We start from the raw sequence: 18508 nt of genomic DNA, 5'->3' as shown, positions 1-18508 counted from the left end.
GAGATATTTAGGATTAAAAAACCGGAACTTACACTACCATTGATTATGTTGCAAACAAAGTATAACAAGTAGTCCAACTCTTTGACAACAGTATCTAACTCTATACATGTTGTCGCTGGCTGCGACCTGAGCCTATATGTTGAGGACAGCGAATTTAACCAGTCCCAAATAAATGAACCACAAATTTACAATTAATGATGCATATACTTGAGCAACCGTTTATTTCTAAAAATAGAACTTATTACAAAAAAATAACTTATAAATACATTAAGCGACTTACCGCAGTCTTTATCCCCAACAAACTAAATTTTAATTCTAAAGCCAGTTATTACTGAGGCTACAAATTTCTTTTTGTTTATGTACTATTACAACAGTTCATTTCCAAATAAATAAACTGAACGAAAAATACTGCAGTATAATTTAGGGACAAAAAGTGCGATTAGTTCGTAAACAAATATGAACAAAAGGGAATACAAAACAATATAAAAAATCCTAACGGACAAATGAACCAAACAACAATGATCATACAATTGGTAAATAAGACAATTTAAGTAAACATTAAGGTAGCTCACAAACAATAAATATAAACAAACCGAAATAATTCAAAATTAATAAAAATAAATTTAAATAAATAAATATATGAGCCATCGGCGACATTCCCACCCCCGTGGATCGGCAACGATTCACTACTCCAAATCAAGGACTGCTAGTTTGGAAACTGGGCGTTTAAGTATTCCACTACTTGTTTGGACATCAGCTCTTCGGATTACACCATCACTGCCAGGAAACACATTTACGACACGACCTCTCTTCCAATCTCGGCGGGAAACAGCTGGATCACAAATTAGTACAAGATCTCCCGGGGCCACAGGCTTCGTATGTTCGCACCATTTGGACCGTCTTGTAAATGTGGGCAAATATTCCACAATCCATCTTTTCCAAAAATGATCTCGTAGCTGTCGAGCAATTCGCCACTGCTTCTTCAGTACCACTGGCTGTGTAATTTCAATACCTTCTGGCGTTTGAGCCGTATTTGCAGAACCCAACAAGAAATGATTAGGCGTCAATGGTTCTTCGTCTTCCGGACTGACAGGCAAGTGAGTCAATGGGCGAGAGTTCACGATGTTTTCGGCTTCAATTAAAAAACTTTGCAAGGTGTGCTCTTTTGGGGCGACTTCTTTTAGGGTTACTCTTAAAACCTTTTTAACACATTGAACCATTCGCTCCCATATTCCACCTTCTGCAGGATTATGTGGACAATTAAACTGCCATTCAATGCCCCTTGTGGACAACTCATCTTCAATTTTAACCAGATCAAATACTTCATCAAATCGCTGGGCTTCTTGGTTAACTCCAACAAAATTCTTTCCGTTATCACTCCGAATCTTCAACGGGGTGCCACGACGATTTATAAAATTCCGTATAGCCAAAATACACGAATCAGTAGATAGATCATAGGCCACTTCTAAATGTACAGCTCTGATTGTAAGGCACGTAAACAGGGCAACCCAACGTTTTTCATGGCGTCTACCAACAGTCACATTTAATGGGCCAAAATAGTCAACACCAGTATAAGTAAATGGCCGGACATATGGAGTTAGTCTATCACTTGGCAACGATCCCATAAAAGGAGCTACTGGAACGGCACGACGAATCTTACAAATGTTGCAATTTGATGTGGTCTTACTCAACAGATTTCGTAGTCGTGGAATCAAGAACCTTTTCCTTATTTCGCCTATGGTAGCCTCAAAATTTTGATGTCTCATTTTATTATGCACATGGGCAACAAATAGTTGTGTAAAGCGGTGACAGGACGACAAAATAATGGGGTGCCTGGCATTTAAAGGCAACCAACTCGCAGCATCAATACGACAGCTCACTCGAAGTAAATTATTTTCATCAAAATAAGGCGAAAGGGAAAATAACTCGTTGTGCTTTTTTAAAGAACCATCAGATTTTAAAACGTTAATTTCAAAGGCGAAACATTCTTCTTGGGACAGACGACACAGACTAGTTTCAGCAACCCTTAACTCTTCAGCACACAGGCATCTCGAACCATTACATTTATCATATTTTCGGCAGCGATTGATAAATCTCAGAACCCAAGCCATTGTTCGTTTAAGCCTGAGAAATGAAGAAAAACGATTAAAATCAATAACTAAATTTGTACTAACCAGCATAACAAATTTGGGGCGTAGTTCTTCTTCACACAAATCATCAGATTTCTCAGAATTCTTATTCGGCCAGTCAGCTTCGTTTTCATAAAAAAATTGTGGCCCTTGGAACCAACGTGTTTCAATAGAAAAATCAACTTTATTTTCAGCTCTTGTAGTATCATCGACAACATTGAGAACTGTAGGCAACCATCTCCAAACATCTTCACTGGCATCAACAAATATGCAGCTCTAACTCCAAGGGCAAACCATTTCCAAAATAAAATCGTGGAACCTTTACATGGACAACATTTCTTAGCTCTTGGCGCCATTTATTCCACATCGCTTGTAATGACGCAACAATGGGCAACATCTCGTCCCAAAGTACACTATGTCTCCTGAGCATTTCAAAACCAGCAACTTTATGTATTTCCTTCACATAACTCAACAACTTGATGAAACATTTCCTTTATGTCCCCACAAACAGCTACGGAACCGATTCTAAAATTAAATAAAACTGATGGCAACGGTTTGTACTGCTGAGGGCCTTTCAATAACTTTGAATTCAACGAGACACCTTCCACCTTTGCTGCTGCATCGAACACCATACGAATCTTCCCTGGCTTATTAGGGTTTACGACACCAAAGTGGGGCAAGTACCACGTTCTCTGATGAAATGTATCAACTTCAATCAATAATAATTTGCGTACATACCGCTTCTACAAATATTCACTCATTAATTGTTTATAGGCCGCACCAAATTCAGGATTATTTTTAATTTTTCTTTCCATTTCAAAAAATCCATTAAGGGCAATGGAATAGCTATCCGGAAGGACTACGTCATCATTACACCATAGTAGTCTGGATTCAAATCTTCCGGCAACCCTCTTCGTCGAATTTCTCAATATCTCTCGTGCACGTAAATCATCTCTTGACTCAATCACTGGTAGAGCCTTAACACCAAAATTTTCAGTTTCAAAATAATTTGCCACCAAATTATTTAAATTATCCAACTGTGTCAGCAAACATGTTTGTGTTCCAGGGCGACCTCCTTTCACGTTTCCAAAAACAACCCAACCAAGAGGAGTATTGGCAGCATATGGACCAGCATCTTCCAAAGGGACTATTTCATCGGGCAATCCTAAATGGCAATGGTCCAATCCAATTAGTACCTTTGGAGCCACACATTCATATGAGTTTAAAGGCACACCATGATTCTTTACTAAATCCGCATTAAAACTCTGACTAGGCAACTTCAAATTCGAGACACCATACACATTTTTCAAAGCATATTTCCTCTTCTTATTAACATCACTCACATGAAGATCCACCACCATAACTGGTTCTTGTGCCGATTTACCACCATAGCAACTCAAATTCAATTGACTTTGTCGACCATGCAGTCCAAGCTGTCTCACTAAAGAGCTATCCATCATCGTGACCGAAGAACCTTCATCTAGGAGTGCATAAGTTTAATTGCACAATTTGGTCCATAAAGAACCACTGGGAGCACTCTGAACAACAAATCACTTCTTTCACTAGCACTGGAAACACAACTAAGCACAGGTTCGACTGTTGAAGCTCCTTCTGTTGGCGGCACATTTACGGATCGTTCACTTGGTACATTAGGTTTAGTTTCATGCAATAATTTGTTGTGATTTCTTTGGCACTTTTCCATTGGACACTGCTTACGCCGACGACAATCTTTACTTGAATGACCACCACTGAGACACGGAAAAGATAACTTCAATCTCTTCACTTCACTCCATCTATTAGGCACACTCAATTCTAAAAATTTCTTACAATCAAAAATTTTATGTGGGCCAACACAATAAAAACATTTTAACTGACGTTCTGGACCATCAGAAGCATATAAAACCACTTTTCGTTTTGGATCACTGTTAGATCTATTGCCACTTGAACTGCTTAATTGCACACTTCTTACCAAATTTGCAACACGCTGGAGCCAGGTACTAAAATCCAAAATAGTCGGCAACTGAGGTAAAGTTGAAGCAAACTGGGCCCAATCCAAACGTTTGCTCATTGGAAGCTTCTGTACTAACTCCTCCATGAGTGTTGGATTCGACAAATGTTGATAACCATTGGCAGATTCCAAAAATGCTGCTAAATTTCTGACCTTAATGGAATACGGCACCAATTTATCGATCGCGTTTTCTGCTATGGGCTGAACTTCCTTCATCTGTTGCAATTGACATCGAATAAGCAACTCTGTGCGACCATATTGTAGCTTTAATTGCTCTATAACTGTTGGCACATTATTTGGGTGGATGAGCAACGACTTCACGCACTCTCTGGCTTCACCTTTCAAAGCCTTCTGCAATCTCAAACAATTTTTAAAATTATTGTACGAATATGCCGCTGTCGAATGTTCAAGGGCAGACAAAAACATTGGCCAGTCCTCGGGAGTACCACAAAATTCGGGCAGATCATAAAGTTTGCGTTGTACTGGCATGGGCACTGTAGCAGGGGAAACAATAAGAGGCTGAGATGTCATCAACTGGTCTGACTGACTAACATAGGAATATGGCGTTGGATTCCGGCGATCAACCATGTTCTCAGGGCCACTGCTAATACTTTGGATGACTGGCGCATTATGTCCAATAACATTCGGCGTATTTAAATTTTGATTTGCTCTTAAAGCACGTTGAGCGTTTGCCAATTGAGCTTGCAGGATATCAATTTGTCGTTGCAGGTTCTCATTATCAGACGATATGATTTGTGGTGGCTGGGTTCTCACATTAGGACCGGGGACTAACGGCGGCAGGCTAAAGGGCTCTTCAGTTGTTGAACTGAAAATGTTTTGCGTTGATACAGCAGATGTCGGTTCTCTAGGGGCACTTATAGAGGCACTAGCTACGGTTGTTGTCGTTCCGAGGGCAACAGAACTGACATTTTGTATCGACGGCATTTGAGAAACATTTGCTGAACTATCTGTTCCGGCAGGCGTGGAACTTTTCACATTTTGGCTCGTTGCTGTCTGCAAACGAGAGCTTTTTCTAGATGGCGACCGTTGCATCTTGAATCACAAATATTTTCAAAGGGCACACAAATTCACAAATATTTAACAGCAACACACTCCAAATATTTTACAAAAAATTAATTTGTTCCGGCAGGCTTGGGGCTTCACAAAAATTCACAACTTAATTGCTATTCACTGCAGATTAAAATTTAATTGCTCCGGCAGCCAAGGAACCACACAATTTATCACAAATAAAAAACACAATTTGTTCCAGCAGGACAGGTTACAATACACACAAATTCAGCTTAAAGTTTTACTCGTTCCGGCGTGTAAGGAACCTCAAAAATTTCATACTTTAGTTTAAACACTTGTACCGGCAGGCATGGGACGGCTTCACAATTATTTCTATTTGTTCCGGCAGCTTGGAACCACAAATTCACATAAAGTACAAGTAAAATGTTCCGGCAGGCAAGGAACCACAAATCCAATAAAATTTGTTCCGACGGGCAAGGAACCACAAGTTCGCTCAAAGGTTGCGAAATAAAATTTGTTCCGACGGGCAAGGAACCACAAGATCGCTCAAAAAATTGCGAAATAAAATTTGTCGCTGGCTGCGACCTGAGCCTATATGTTGAGGACAGCGAATTTAACCAGTCCCAAATAAATGAACCACAAATTTACAATTAATGATGAATATACTTGAGCAACCGTTTATTTCTAAAAATAGAACTTATTACAAAAAAATAACTTATAAATACATTAAGCGACTTACCGCAGTCTTTATCCCCAACAAACTAAATTTAAATTCTAAAGCCAGTTATTACTGAGCCTACAAATTTCTTTTTGTTTATATACTATTACAACAGTTCATTTCCAAATAAATAAACTGAACGAAAATACTGCAGTATAATTTAGGGACAAAAAGTGCGATTAGTTCGTAAACAAATATGAACAAAAGGGAATACAAAACAATATAAAAAATCCTAACGGACAAATGAACCAAACAACAATGATCATACAATTGGTAAATAAGACAATTTAAGTAAACATTAAGGTAGCTCACAAACAATAAATATAAACAAACCGAAATAATTCAAAATTAATAAAAATAAAATAAATTTAAATAAATAAATATATGAGCCATCGGCAACACATGTGTTAGTAAAAAAGTAGCTAACTCTAAACATGTGTGAGTAACAAAATTACACATGTGTTGGTAACTTTTAAATTTTCTACAGGTAACAGAGTTTTATAAATATGTTCTAAATTTGAATTTGTATGAATTTTCAATACCAAAAATTGTAACTCTGTCCTATAATTTAAATTCTATAATAACAAAAAATAACATGTCAGAATTTCCAAAAATATTTTTTTCTTGATTTTTGCAAAATAGAAACTTATAAAATTATATGTGTTAGAGTAATAATGTGTAATAGAAGGTAATTTTATCAAAAATTAAAAGTTATAATTTCAAGACATTCCATTTGTTTATATTTCTCTGAGCTCACACGGTACCCGTATATGTGATAGAGTTGGACTACTTGGTATACTTTGGTTGCAAATAAATGAAATGTTTAACATTGATCTTCGGCTCTTCAGGGTTGGAAATTTTCCTTACACCAACGAGTTTAAATCATCTTGAAGAAGTTGCCGATCAAGAACTTGACGATAGCTTAAAAATATTTTAACGTCGTCTGCATACATTAAGACAGTGGAACCATGAATAACTTGAGGAAGGTAATTTATAAACAATGAAAAAAGAAGAGGACCAAGATGACTGCCCTGTGGTACACCTGATGATACCTCTATATTTCTAGAACGAATATTCTTAAAAAGTACAGCTTGTATTCTATTTGTTAAATAAGAGAAAATCCACTGTAGTGTACTGTTGGAAAACCCCAATAAACAAAGTTTCTTTCTCAAAAGCATATGATTGACTTTGTCAAAAGCTTTGCTGAAGTCTGTATATATCACATCTATTTGCTGATGTTGAAGAAATCCGTGATAAATTTCGGATGTTAGGTGAAGAAGATTTGTTGTCGTTGAGCATCCTTTCTGAAAGCCATGTTGATAAGGAGATATTAAAGTTGAGACTTGATAGCATAATTGTGCCGTTATAATTTTCTCGAATAGTTTGGGTATTATACTTAATTTAGCAATACCTCGGTAGTTTTTAATAAAACAATAAAAGAATCCTTCCAGACGTTAGGAAAATTACAACTCTTTATTGATTTGTTAAACAAATACGTAAGAGGGATAGCAATATTGTCAGCACAGTTGATTAAAATACTGCTAGGGATTTTAACAGGACCAAAATTATGCGAAAATTTTAGATTCTTTAATTCGATGATTATATTAGAAACATCGATAAATTGTATAGATACTGATTGATTTGACGATATCATATATGGGTAGTCAGCAGAATCATTATAAGTTGCATTTGAATAAGTTGTTGAGAAAAAATCCGCAAATAGATTGCTTAGACCCCTTTCACACTAAGCAATTTAGTTGCGCAAGTCTCTTTCCCAACAACAAAACAGCATGCAAAATTTTCTTCTCCTCAACCCGACATTACCTCTGGCATCAACAAACACAAGAGACTTGCGCAACTAAATTGCCTAGTGTGAAAGGGGTCTTATAACTGCATCATCACTAGATTCATTTTGGTTAAACTTCATAGATGAGGAGAAGCCAGTTGATTTTCTTTTGGAGTTGACAAATTTGAAAAACGATTTAGGATTACGTTTAAAATTATATTTAACTTTGTTTATATAATTATTGTAACACGATTTACTGAGCAGAGTGTACTCAGCTCGACAAACGGAGTACTTGAGGTAAAAAAGATGAGAACCAGTTTGTTTAAATTTTTTGTAGAATTTATTTTTTTTATTTTTAACTTGAACCAGCTGTTTATTATTCCATGGTGGACCAGATATATTTGTATATCTTTGTTTTGGAACACATAAATCCAAGAAAGAATTTAATTTATTGTAAAAAGCTTCAGTCATTTGTTCAACATCTGTATAGTTCGAAAATATATTGTACCAGTTTGTATTGTTAAGGAGTTCATTCAGCATGTTATAATTGGTACGATTGAACGAAAAAACCTTTTTACTTTCACCAGGTTAAGTCAAGAGCGATTTATATATTATTGACGTTCTTAGCTCAATTGTAGGATGGTAGATATCTTCTGGAGTTGTAATTGGGGATGAGCGATTGATGAATGAATTAGTCACATCGTTTACGAATATAAAGTCCAACATTTTTGAATATTTATTTGTAATGCCATTAATTTGTAATAGACTTGAGTCATATTATATATTAAAAAACTCATCAAACTTCGAATTTTGCCTTGTTTGGACAAAATATTTATCATCTGGCAAATAATTCCAAGCTACTGATGGCAGATTAAAGTCTCCAAAGACAAAAATAGCGTCGTTATTATGAAGGGAGCGGGCAATAGAACTAATAATTTCAGCATGTTTGATGTATATTATTTGTGGAGAAGATGGCGGAATGTAGGAACAAGTAATAAATATTTTATATCAATTTATTTTTACTGATACTGATATAAATTCTATATCTTGCCGAAATTCGAAATCTACAAGTTCAGATGGAAAATTGCAAGAAACGAAACGAAAAATATTAAATTTATTACAAAGTATTTAGGTATTTAAAAAATTTTCATTGAGCCATGTTTCTGTTAATTCTAAAATATGTTGATCAATGTTAAAGCTTTCTATATAAAGGGATGATAGTTTTGTTCTCAAACCACGAACATTTCGATAAACGATAGACATGAAGTCATTAGTTGGAATTCGTTTTTTGGAGCAACAAATTCACGTTGTGGAAGTGCCGCGATGTTTTGTGGCCTAGGCCTGTAAATATATTCACGAACAAGTGTATTCATAGGCCAGAAATTCGGATCAATTAAGGTTTTAAAATATCAATGGAAACAGTAATTTTAAATGATGAGATAGATCTGGGTTGGGGAAAGTTAAACTTTTGTATTGAAATATCAGCATCATTTCCAATTATATTTTTCACATAGTAGTCAATGGCTTCAGTTGTAGTATCATTTGCCAGGCGGGAAATAAATATTGTTTTTTTAGGAGGTATTGCTCGTAGAGGAATACGGACGTTTTCATTATTTAGCAGTTGTGGAGGATTGTAAGAAGTATTATAGTTTATATTATCAGTATTTAAAACAACATCTGCATAACTTAATTGTAAATTATTACAATTTAATTTAGGAGCATTCGAGGATGGGAAATTGCAATCAGTTGGTACAGATGATTCAGAATTACTAGGTGGTCCAGAAATAGAAGTAGAAGGTTGCTCATCACGTTTTTCCTTATTTGCGTTTCTTGCGGATTTACGGCGTTTAGGAGAAGATTGAGGCGGAGATTTAAGATTATCTAATGATTTATAATCATCAAACAAATTGCCATATTCTGATATACGATCATTTAACTTATTAGCATCTTCTTGAAGTTCCATAAATTTATTCTTAGTATCTTGATAATACGGTAATAATTCACACCAAGTTTCCTACAGCTTTCGCCACACCAATGTAGCCCATTATTTTTCATAATAGCTTCAGCAACTAGGCCAGATAATCCACTACATTTAAAGTGGCAAAATTCATGGCAGAGCCAACACACAATCATTCTTTCCTCTTACTCAAAAAATTATTTTATATTATTTTGCACAGTGTAAAAAATATATATATATATCTGCCAACCTTTAATTTGAGAATGAGGATGACACTTGTTTATTAATCACGTTGTTGTTGTATTTATGTTGATGAGTGTAAGTAAACGATAATGTTATTTGTTCTTGTAAAATTTGTTTATGTTTGATTCTTCTTCATCACTTTATTCTTATAAGAATTTATGTATTTTAATTAGATAAATTGTTTATAAAATTAAACAGTTGTTAATAATGTATCTGAGTAAATGAAAATATCAAGGTGTAGCAAATTTACCACATATTTTTTTAATAACACTCACTGAATTTAATTGTTTATAGTTTATAAGATTAATTAGAAAGCAGTTTTATTATGCAGGTATATACGGTTAACTTCTTAACGACATGTAGTATGTAACTCTATATATGGGGCATTTCATGTCAAGTGAACCAACTTTTGAAATCGATGTCTTCCGATCGGGATGAAATTTGCACCAAGGTTAGCTCTATTGGATAGTAACTCAGACACAATTTTTCAACAACATCGGTCGAGAACTCTCTGAGTTATAGGGGGTAAAATTTTGACAATTTGGTCAAACAGGGGTTTTTTCTTATCCATGTAACTTATTACCTATTGTTCTTAGCAAAATGTGTCCCAAATAGTATAGATAGCTATTTCTTCGATCTTTCGAAAAAAAATATTTAAAAAAAAAATAAAAAATTTTTAATATTTTTTTTCCGAAATCAAAAACTTTTTTGACTTTTTTTTTAAATTTTTTCTCTTTTTTTTTTTTTTTTTTTTTTTTCTTAAAATAAAGTTTAGATATTTTCCTTGAACACCTACTTGGTCGCTTAGTGGGATGCGAGTGGGATATCTATCAAAATAAATATTTTGTAACTTAAAACATAAAATTTTTGACTTTTTTGCAAAATCAAAAACTTTGTTGACTTTTTTTTTTCAAAATGGACCCTTTTTTAATCTTTTTTTTTAGGTCAAACAAAAGCTTAGATATTATCCTTGAAGACCCTTTTGGTCGCTTAGTGGGATGCGAGTGGGATATCTATCAAAATAAATATTTTTTAACTCAAGACTTACAATTTTTGACTTTTTTTTTTGCAAATACGATTTTTTTTCCAAATGGGCCCTTTTTTAAAATTTTTTTTGTAGTCAAAAGAAAGCTTAGGTCCATTCCTTTAATATATTTTTAGTCCCTTAGTGGGATGCGAGTGGGATATCTATCAAAATAAATATTTTGTAACGCAAGACATACAATTTTTTAATTTTTTTTTGCAAAATCAAAATTTTTTTCCAATATGGGCCCTTTTTTAATTTTTTTTTTGCTCAAAAGAAAGCCTAGGTCCATTCCTTTAAGATATTTTTAGTCCCTTAGTGGGATGCGAGTGGGATATCTATCAAAATAAATGTTTTAACACAAAATAAATATTTTTTTATTCAAGGATCAATCTTAGGACCTCTGCTTTTCTCGGTATATATAAATGACTTACCTTAACAATTGTCACACTGTTACATTCTTATGTATGCAGATGACGTACAACTATATCTATGTAGCAGCACCAGCAAAATAAATGAATCAGTTAATAAACGGAACTCTTACTTATTAAAAATTCATCAATGGGCCAAATCGAATGTGCTTAAATCCTACCAAATCCAAATGCTTAATAATTTCTCGTTTTACTCAAACGCACATTGTTCCTGACGTCATTCTTAATAACCAACGAATTGAAATTGTTAATAATATAAAAAATCTCGGAATAATCTTCATCTCTTCCCGTACCTGGTCTGATCATATAATCCCCGCTGCAGGTAAAACTTTTTCAATGCTCAGAGGGATTAACTGCTTTGATGTACCATTTCAAAATACTCGTTAATCAGTGTCATACTGTGATTTCAATTCGGGGTTTTTTAAAAGTCGAGTTTCATTTCTCATGAACTGGGACAAAGCTCTACGTCGAGAATCTCCTAATGTCACTTCATTATAAAATTATCCACTAAAGGGGAGTGAAACTACATACCGACCATCGGGGTTTCTATAAGTAGTAGTCCGGTAAAGCTCCTCACAAAATTTCTTCGCTTTCGGACCATCGTGTCGCTTGTGGAACTTCTTCAAGTTCCCAAAAACGAGCAAGTTGGGCGTTCAGCTCAACTTGGTTGCAAGGGTGTACATGGGTTCCGATTGAAATACCTCACTAGTTACTATCCAACTGAAAACTGTTCTTTGGGCGATCAGGTTACCAATTAGATGTTTTCTAACATCCGAGGTTAAAATTTTTGGATAAACATTTCCTCCAAATAGGTTATCCATACGGGTACACATGACGTCGGTCATGGTTATATCGGTAAAACTAGAATACGATATCTGTAAGGGTAAACGAGGGCAACCGACCGGTAATTTTCTCAACTACATATGAGAAAATTTTAAGTTTGAATGTGGTGTCTATCGGAGATCTGACAGAAAGAACGCACATAGTCGAGGAATTTCCAGCCAAGCAATCCATCATACCAGTGACATTTGTATATGGTACTGAAAATGTTGGTATAGAAAGCTTCCTTTGTAATCTCCTAGAGATAAAGGTGCCTTACGAAACAGGGTCAACTAGCGCTAGAGCCGCAAATCTGAGATCGTTCACATGGACTATACAAATAGCCGAGCCCAACAGGACTGTGGAATGGGGGTTAGGGCTCAAATGTGTTGCATACGTATGAACGTTTTGAGCCGCTGCAGAAGTTGAAGCGTTAAAATTAAGTGGGGGTTGAAATTTGGGAATTTTGACCTTCCGATCTTATATCTCTATGAAGCAAAGAGTGATGCTTCTGTATGCACAAAGAACAAACATGAGTACTTCTACAATTCATATAATCGTAAGAAGTCGCCAAACAATTTGAACAGCACCTAAGTCTCTTTACTGTTGACATCCTATCATCTACAGTCTGATTCAAGAAGTTGTGACAAAGTCTTAGGGGGTGTGAACCTTGACAAAGGAAACAACAACAAACTGTGGAACTAGGGTTAGTCATTAAATGATTTCTTAGGGGCATTACAACTCGAGTTCTTTCTTGATAATCTGTTCGGGGGTTTGTTCATATTTTGAACAGTTCATCGGCCTAATAAATTTATGTCGACATTTAGTAACAGACAGTTTTTCGATACATTGAGAAAACGGGCCTTTTCGGGCCCAAATATATACTAACATAACGTGATAAAATATTTCCGGGGTAACTTCTAATAGTAAAAGATTCGTAATACAATCATTAAGAGTTCGTTGCAGATTTTTAATATTCGGGCCTGTTTTTTGGGTAATGGGTTTAATACTCAAAAGAGTTCGAAGCTGTTCTTTTATAAGAGCATCTTTGTTCTCATACATATCAACTTCCATGCCACTGCATAGCCATCATTAGTTAATGGAACAGTTTGTATGACATCATGAGCATCTTTTGCAATTTTCTGCAGCAAATAGTACAATTTCTGTACAGGGGTTAAACGGGGGTTATTGCCATACAAAGCTGAGAACATGTCTCGGAATGAAGGCCAGTTCTTATAGTCACCATAGCAAATAGGGGTGTCACAAGGGGGTAAATGAACAAATGGCATTGAATTTATTCCTTGATCAATGGATATTTCTGCCTGAGCAGCAGTTTTTAAATTGTCCAAATGGGTGGTTATCAAGGAAATATCACGAGTATATGTACTATAAGAAGCCACATATCTGGACTCACAATCGAGTGTTGATTGTGATTGAAACAGGAAGTGTTTTATTTTTACTCCGAGTTAATTCGTTATTTTAATGTATCTATCGGAAAATAAATATAAATATCACCTGTTTATTATTTACGCGAAAGGACGCTTTTATTTTAATATTATTAAATAAAAAATCAAAACAACAACTAAAAGACAAATAAGTAAAGAAAATTCTTTATATTTTTTTTTAACCTTTTTTGTGCATTGGCTATTAAATAAAGATCAACAGTGTTAACGAAAGTAATTACAAATACTCTTTAATGACGAAAACAGTGAGCGAAGGTTAAGTGTAAACGGCAGAAATGCATACGTTACAGTTAATGTAGATGAAAAAAATATAAACAAAACAAACAAAAGAATAGATGACATGTTGTTTTTAACCGCCAAGCCTGTTAACCGTGCTCGTTCTTGTTCCCCCGCATTGTCAACAACTAATGATTGTCAAACGAAAGAAAACCCAACAGCTGTTAATCTGGAGTTACCAAAAAATACAAATATTTTATTTACGCCTGAAAGTATGCTAGCAATATCAGCTTTAGAAACGAAATCCACCACACCGACAATAATTAAAATTAACCCATTAAGCGGCGCTATACCCAAGATTAGTCAACCATTAAATAAAGATAATAAATCCCAAATACAGGTTGGAATGGACCGGTATGTTACAATATTAAAACGGGCACGAAGTCCCAAGTCTTCGAAAGCGGCACCCTTGGCTAAATTATATAAGGATAGTGAACCTGCTAGACTAAACAATGAAAATCGTTTTTCTATTCTGGAATGTGAAACAGATGAACCAGTAAATAAAATTACCTCTACAAAACCACCCCATATTTACTTGAGAGAAAATAATTAAAATTCACTGGTTCAGAGCCTGATCTCATTAATAGGAGAGAACTCTTTTTACGTTATCCCAATCAAGAAAGGCACGATTCATGAAACTAAAATACAGGTCAATAGTGAAAACGATTATAGAAAGGTTGTAACAGATTTTGAAACTCAAAAGAAAAGTTTTTACACTTATCAGCTGAAAGGAAGCAAGGGTCTACAACTTGTAATAAAGGCTATTGACTGTAATGTTGAACCACTCGAAATAAAGCAAAGCTTAGAAGAAAAAGGCTTTAAGACAAAAAATGTGATAAATATTAGAAATCGCGAAAAAAAATCCCAAACACTCTTCCGTGTTGAACTTGAACCTGGTGACATAAACCTGAAAAAAAAGAAACACATCCCATATATAACCTGAAGTACTTATTGCATCGTAAAATTACAGTAGAAGAACCACACAAACGATTTGGCCCCATCCGATGTATGAATTGCCAAGAATATGGACACACCAAGGCATATTGCAAATTGCCACCAGTATGTGTTATTTGCGGGGAGTTGCATAACACATCCCAATGTAACAAATCCAAGGATGATCCTAAAATGAAAAAATGCAGCAATTGCGGAGGTAACCACACAGCGAACTACAGGGGTTGTCCTGTCTACTCAATTGTTAAAAAATCACAAAGCCATAAACCGAAGATTTTCCCCGCTCAGCCATTAAATAACATCAATTTTAACTACCCCCCGTTGCAACAGACATATGACAACAAAGAAACATATGCAAATGTACTAAGAAACAACCAAACTCAGACGCAAGTCCGTCAACCACAAAACCAAAATATGAACCCAGAGCTAAGAGAGCAAACGCCAATTTTAAATTTTACCAGACTAGAATCTACAATAGAAACTCTTGTGCAATCGGTAAATAACTTTACAAACTCAATGAGTAACATGACGCAAGAAATGCTTAAGATGCAATCAATGTTATTGCAGGCTGTACTTAACAGACCATGAACAGCCTAAGAATATGTTTTTGCGAAGGAAATGTGGACCCTATAGTCAAAATTGTAAAAATACCATTTTTGGAATTTTCGCTCCAATTTTTTGGAATTGCGGGATTGCCTTTGACAAGTTTTTTTTTACATCTTGTTATTTAGAATGACAAATATAAAAAACGTTAAAAATTTCATTGAGTTTCGTTAATAAATAAAGATTTTATTATATATTCATTGAGTTTCTAAAAATTAAAATTTATATCAAAATTTTAATAGGATTGCAAAGATTAGGAACAATTTGATCCACATTTATTCCGAGCTATATTGTTTTCTTTAGATAAGTTAAATTTTGGTCTTACAACAAAAATTTCAAGTCAATATCACAATACTTACACTGCGTATAGTTAAGCTAAACGGACGTGTTTTTTTATATCTCCGCAAATATCTCGTTTTTTTTTGATGATATTGACGGCTAAAAATAAATTAAATATAAAAAAAAGAATATATATATATATCTTTAACGCGAATGGACGCGAAATTATATTTAAATATACAATCGTTTTTTGATTAAGTCATAAAATATAATATTAAAAGTGCCAATTAAAGTTATCTTTTATTATTTTCGTTCTGGTGTTTGTTTTCTTTTTTCCACCAATAAAGAGCACAAGTGCAAAAAAATAAACAGAGAATACTCTTTATGAGTTTCTCAAGTGGTAATCATAGTGAGCGCAGGCTTAGCATGAACGGCAGAAATGCATATGTGTTTGTGAATGTTGAAGAAAATTCGAAAGAAAACAAAAATACAAGAGTTGATGACAGCTTGTATTTGACCGCCAAACAAAGTGATCGAGCTCGTTCATTATCCCCCGCTTTGTTTACGAAAGGTGTTTGTACAACAAAAGAAAATTTGCCGTTGACAGCTGTTGATGGAAATATGGTAACCAAAAGTAAACTTTTAGTAGCGCCTGAAGGTATGCTAAATAATTCACCCCCTAAAACAAAAACCTGCACAGTAAGTACAAACCCAATTAACCATAGTACGGGAGCAATTCCTAAAAATGTTCAGCCCAAATATAGTGCACAAAAACCACAAATCCAAGTGGGAATTGATAGGTACATTACCGTACTGAAACGAGGACGCAGCCCAAGATCCTCAAAAATCGCATCAACCGCAAAAATTCCTAAAGATAGGGAAATTGATAGGAAAACTACCGAAAACAGATTTTCTATTTTGCAAGACCACCCAACATTACCCAAGTCGTCCAAACCCCCTCCTATTTATTTGAGAGAGCAAAATTCGAATGCTCTAATTAAGAATTTAATCTCGTTGGTCGGAGAAAATTCTTTTTACGTTGTACCTTTTAAGCGAGGTAACATAAGCGAGACTAAGATACAGGTAAATCATGAAAATGATTTCCGTAAGGTTGTTACCGAATTTGAAAACAATAAACAAAGTTTTTACACATACCAATTGAAGAGTAGCAAAGGGCTTCAAATTGTTATTAAGGGTATTGACTCTTGTGTAGATCCTGAAGATATAAAGGCTGCTTTGGAACATAACAAGTTTAAAATAAAAAATGTAGTCAACATTAGAAATCGCGAGAAAATTCCCCAACCAATGTTTAGAGTTGAACTAGAACCAGGTGATGTTAATCTCAAGAAAAATGAAACACACCCAATTTACAATTTAAAATATTTATTGCATCGTAAAATTACGATAGAAGAGCCACATAAGAGATCGGGACCAGTCCAGTGTTTAAACTGTCAAGAATATGGTCATACTAGGGCATATTGCAAACTACCCCCTGTTTGCGTGGTGTGTGGAGAATTGCACGGTTCTACCCAATGCGATAAATCCAAAAACGACTCAAAAGTAAAAAAATGCAGCAATTGTGGCGGAAATCACACAGAAAATTACAGAGGATGCCCAGTATATTCTATAGTTAAAAGAACATTAACACAGAAACCCGGTATTTATCCTGTGCAATCAAAGAACCTAGTTGATACCCATTATCCCCAAATCTCGCAAACCATGAATAATAAAGGTTCATACGCTAGTGTTCTAAAAACGAATCCAACTTTTGCTCAAAACCCACCAATAGGAAAAGAAAATAACCATAATATCAATGTGGAATTTGCAGACCAACATCCCACTTCTAATTTTAGTCGACTGGAAGCTACAATAGAGACCCTAGTGAAATCGGTTAACAATTTTACCAACTCTATGAGTAATATGATGCAGGAAATGCTTAAAATGCAATCCATGTTATTACAAGCTATCCTAAGTAAGCCATGAACTGTTTGAAAATATGTTTCTGGAATGCAAACGGCATACGCCAACACAAAAACGAACTCGAATATTTTTTAAGAAACCAACAAATTGATATAATGCTGGTTTCTGAAACTCATTTGACGTCCAGAAGTTCATTTCGAATAAATGGATACGTAATATATGATACCAAAGATCCCAGAGGTAGAGCATGCGGAGGCTCGGCAATTTTAATAAAAGCTCGAATCAAACACTACTTAATGTGTGATCTTTGCGAAGATTATCTTCAAGCTACTACAATCTGTCTTGAAGATTTTCATCGAAACTTAGTGATTTCATCGATATACTCACCCCCTAGATTTTCAATTACAGAAAGTCAATATAATAGATTTTTTAAATCACTAGGCCCCCTTTTCCTGGCTGCTGGCGATTATAATGCTAAGCACACATTCTGGGGATCACGACTGATTACCCCTAAAGGTCGTGTTTTGTTTGATACAATTTCTAAAATGGGTTTGAATGTGATTTCGAGCGGCCAACCTACCTACAAATGAAGCAATTGAGTTGCCACCTGTTGTACCCCATTTTGGAGCAGTCGTACCCCTACGTTTTGAGATTCGAGAGATCGAAAAGGCTATTGTTGATTTAAACTCCAAGAAAGCACCTGGTATTGATAAAATCAGTAACAAGATGCTTATGGAGCTACCCCGGATAGCAATAAAAATAATTCTTTTTATTTTTAATGCTATATTACGCCTTGAATATTATCCTCCAGAATGGAAGGTTTCACTGGTTACCATGATACCTAAGCCGGGAAAAGATCACACAAAAGTAGA

At 35.0% G+C, this 18508-nt stretch overlaps 2 protein-coding genes across 2 annotated transcripts; both read right to left on the bottom strand.

Moving 5' to 3' along the window:
- Positions 1-686: 686 nt before the first annotated feature.
- LOC135961203 (uncharacterized) lies at positions 687-2111 on the bottom strand. Its single transcript, XM_065512699.1, has one exon. The coding sequence runs from the start codon at positions 2109-2111 to the stop codon at positions 687-689; it is 1425 nt and encodes a 474-aa protein (XP_065368771.1).
- A 761-nt stretch (positions 2112-2872) lies between these two features.
- On the bottom strand, positions 2873-5190 carry LOC135961202 (uncharacterized). Its single transcript, XM_065512698.1, has 3 exons — positions 4005-5190; positions 3684-3941; positions 2873-3609 (listed from the first exon to the last, which is right to left on the bottom strand). Exons 1-3 carry the CDS (start codon positions 5188-5190, stop codon positions 2873-2875), a joined length of 2181 nt encoding a protein of 726 aa, XP_065368770.1.
- Between the last annotated feature and the right edge of the window lie 13318 nt (positions 5191-18508).

This window comes from Calliphora vicina, chromosome 5, assembly GCF_958450345.1.
Source record: "Calliphora vicina chromosome 5, idCalVici1.1, whole genome shotgun sequence".
NCBI lineage: Eukaryota > Metazoa > Arthropoda > Insecta > Diptera > Calliphoridae > Calliphora > Calliphora vicina.
Note: the sequence above shows the minus strand (reverse complement) of the source record. Positions and strands in the feature narration are given on the sequence as shown.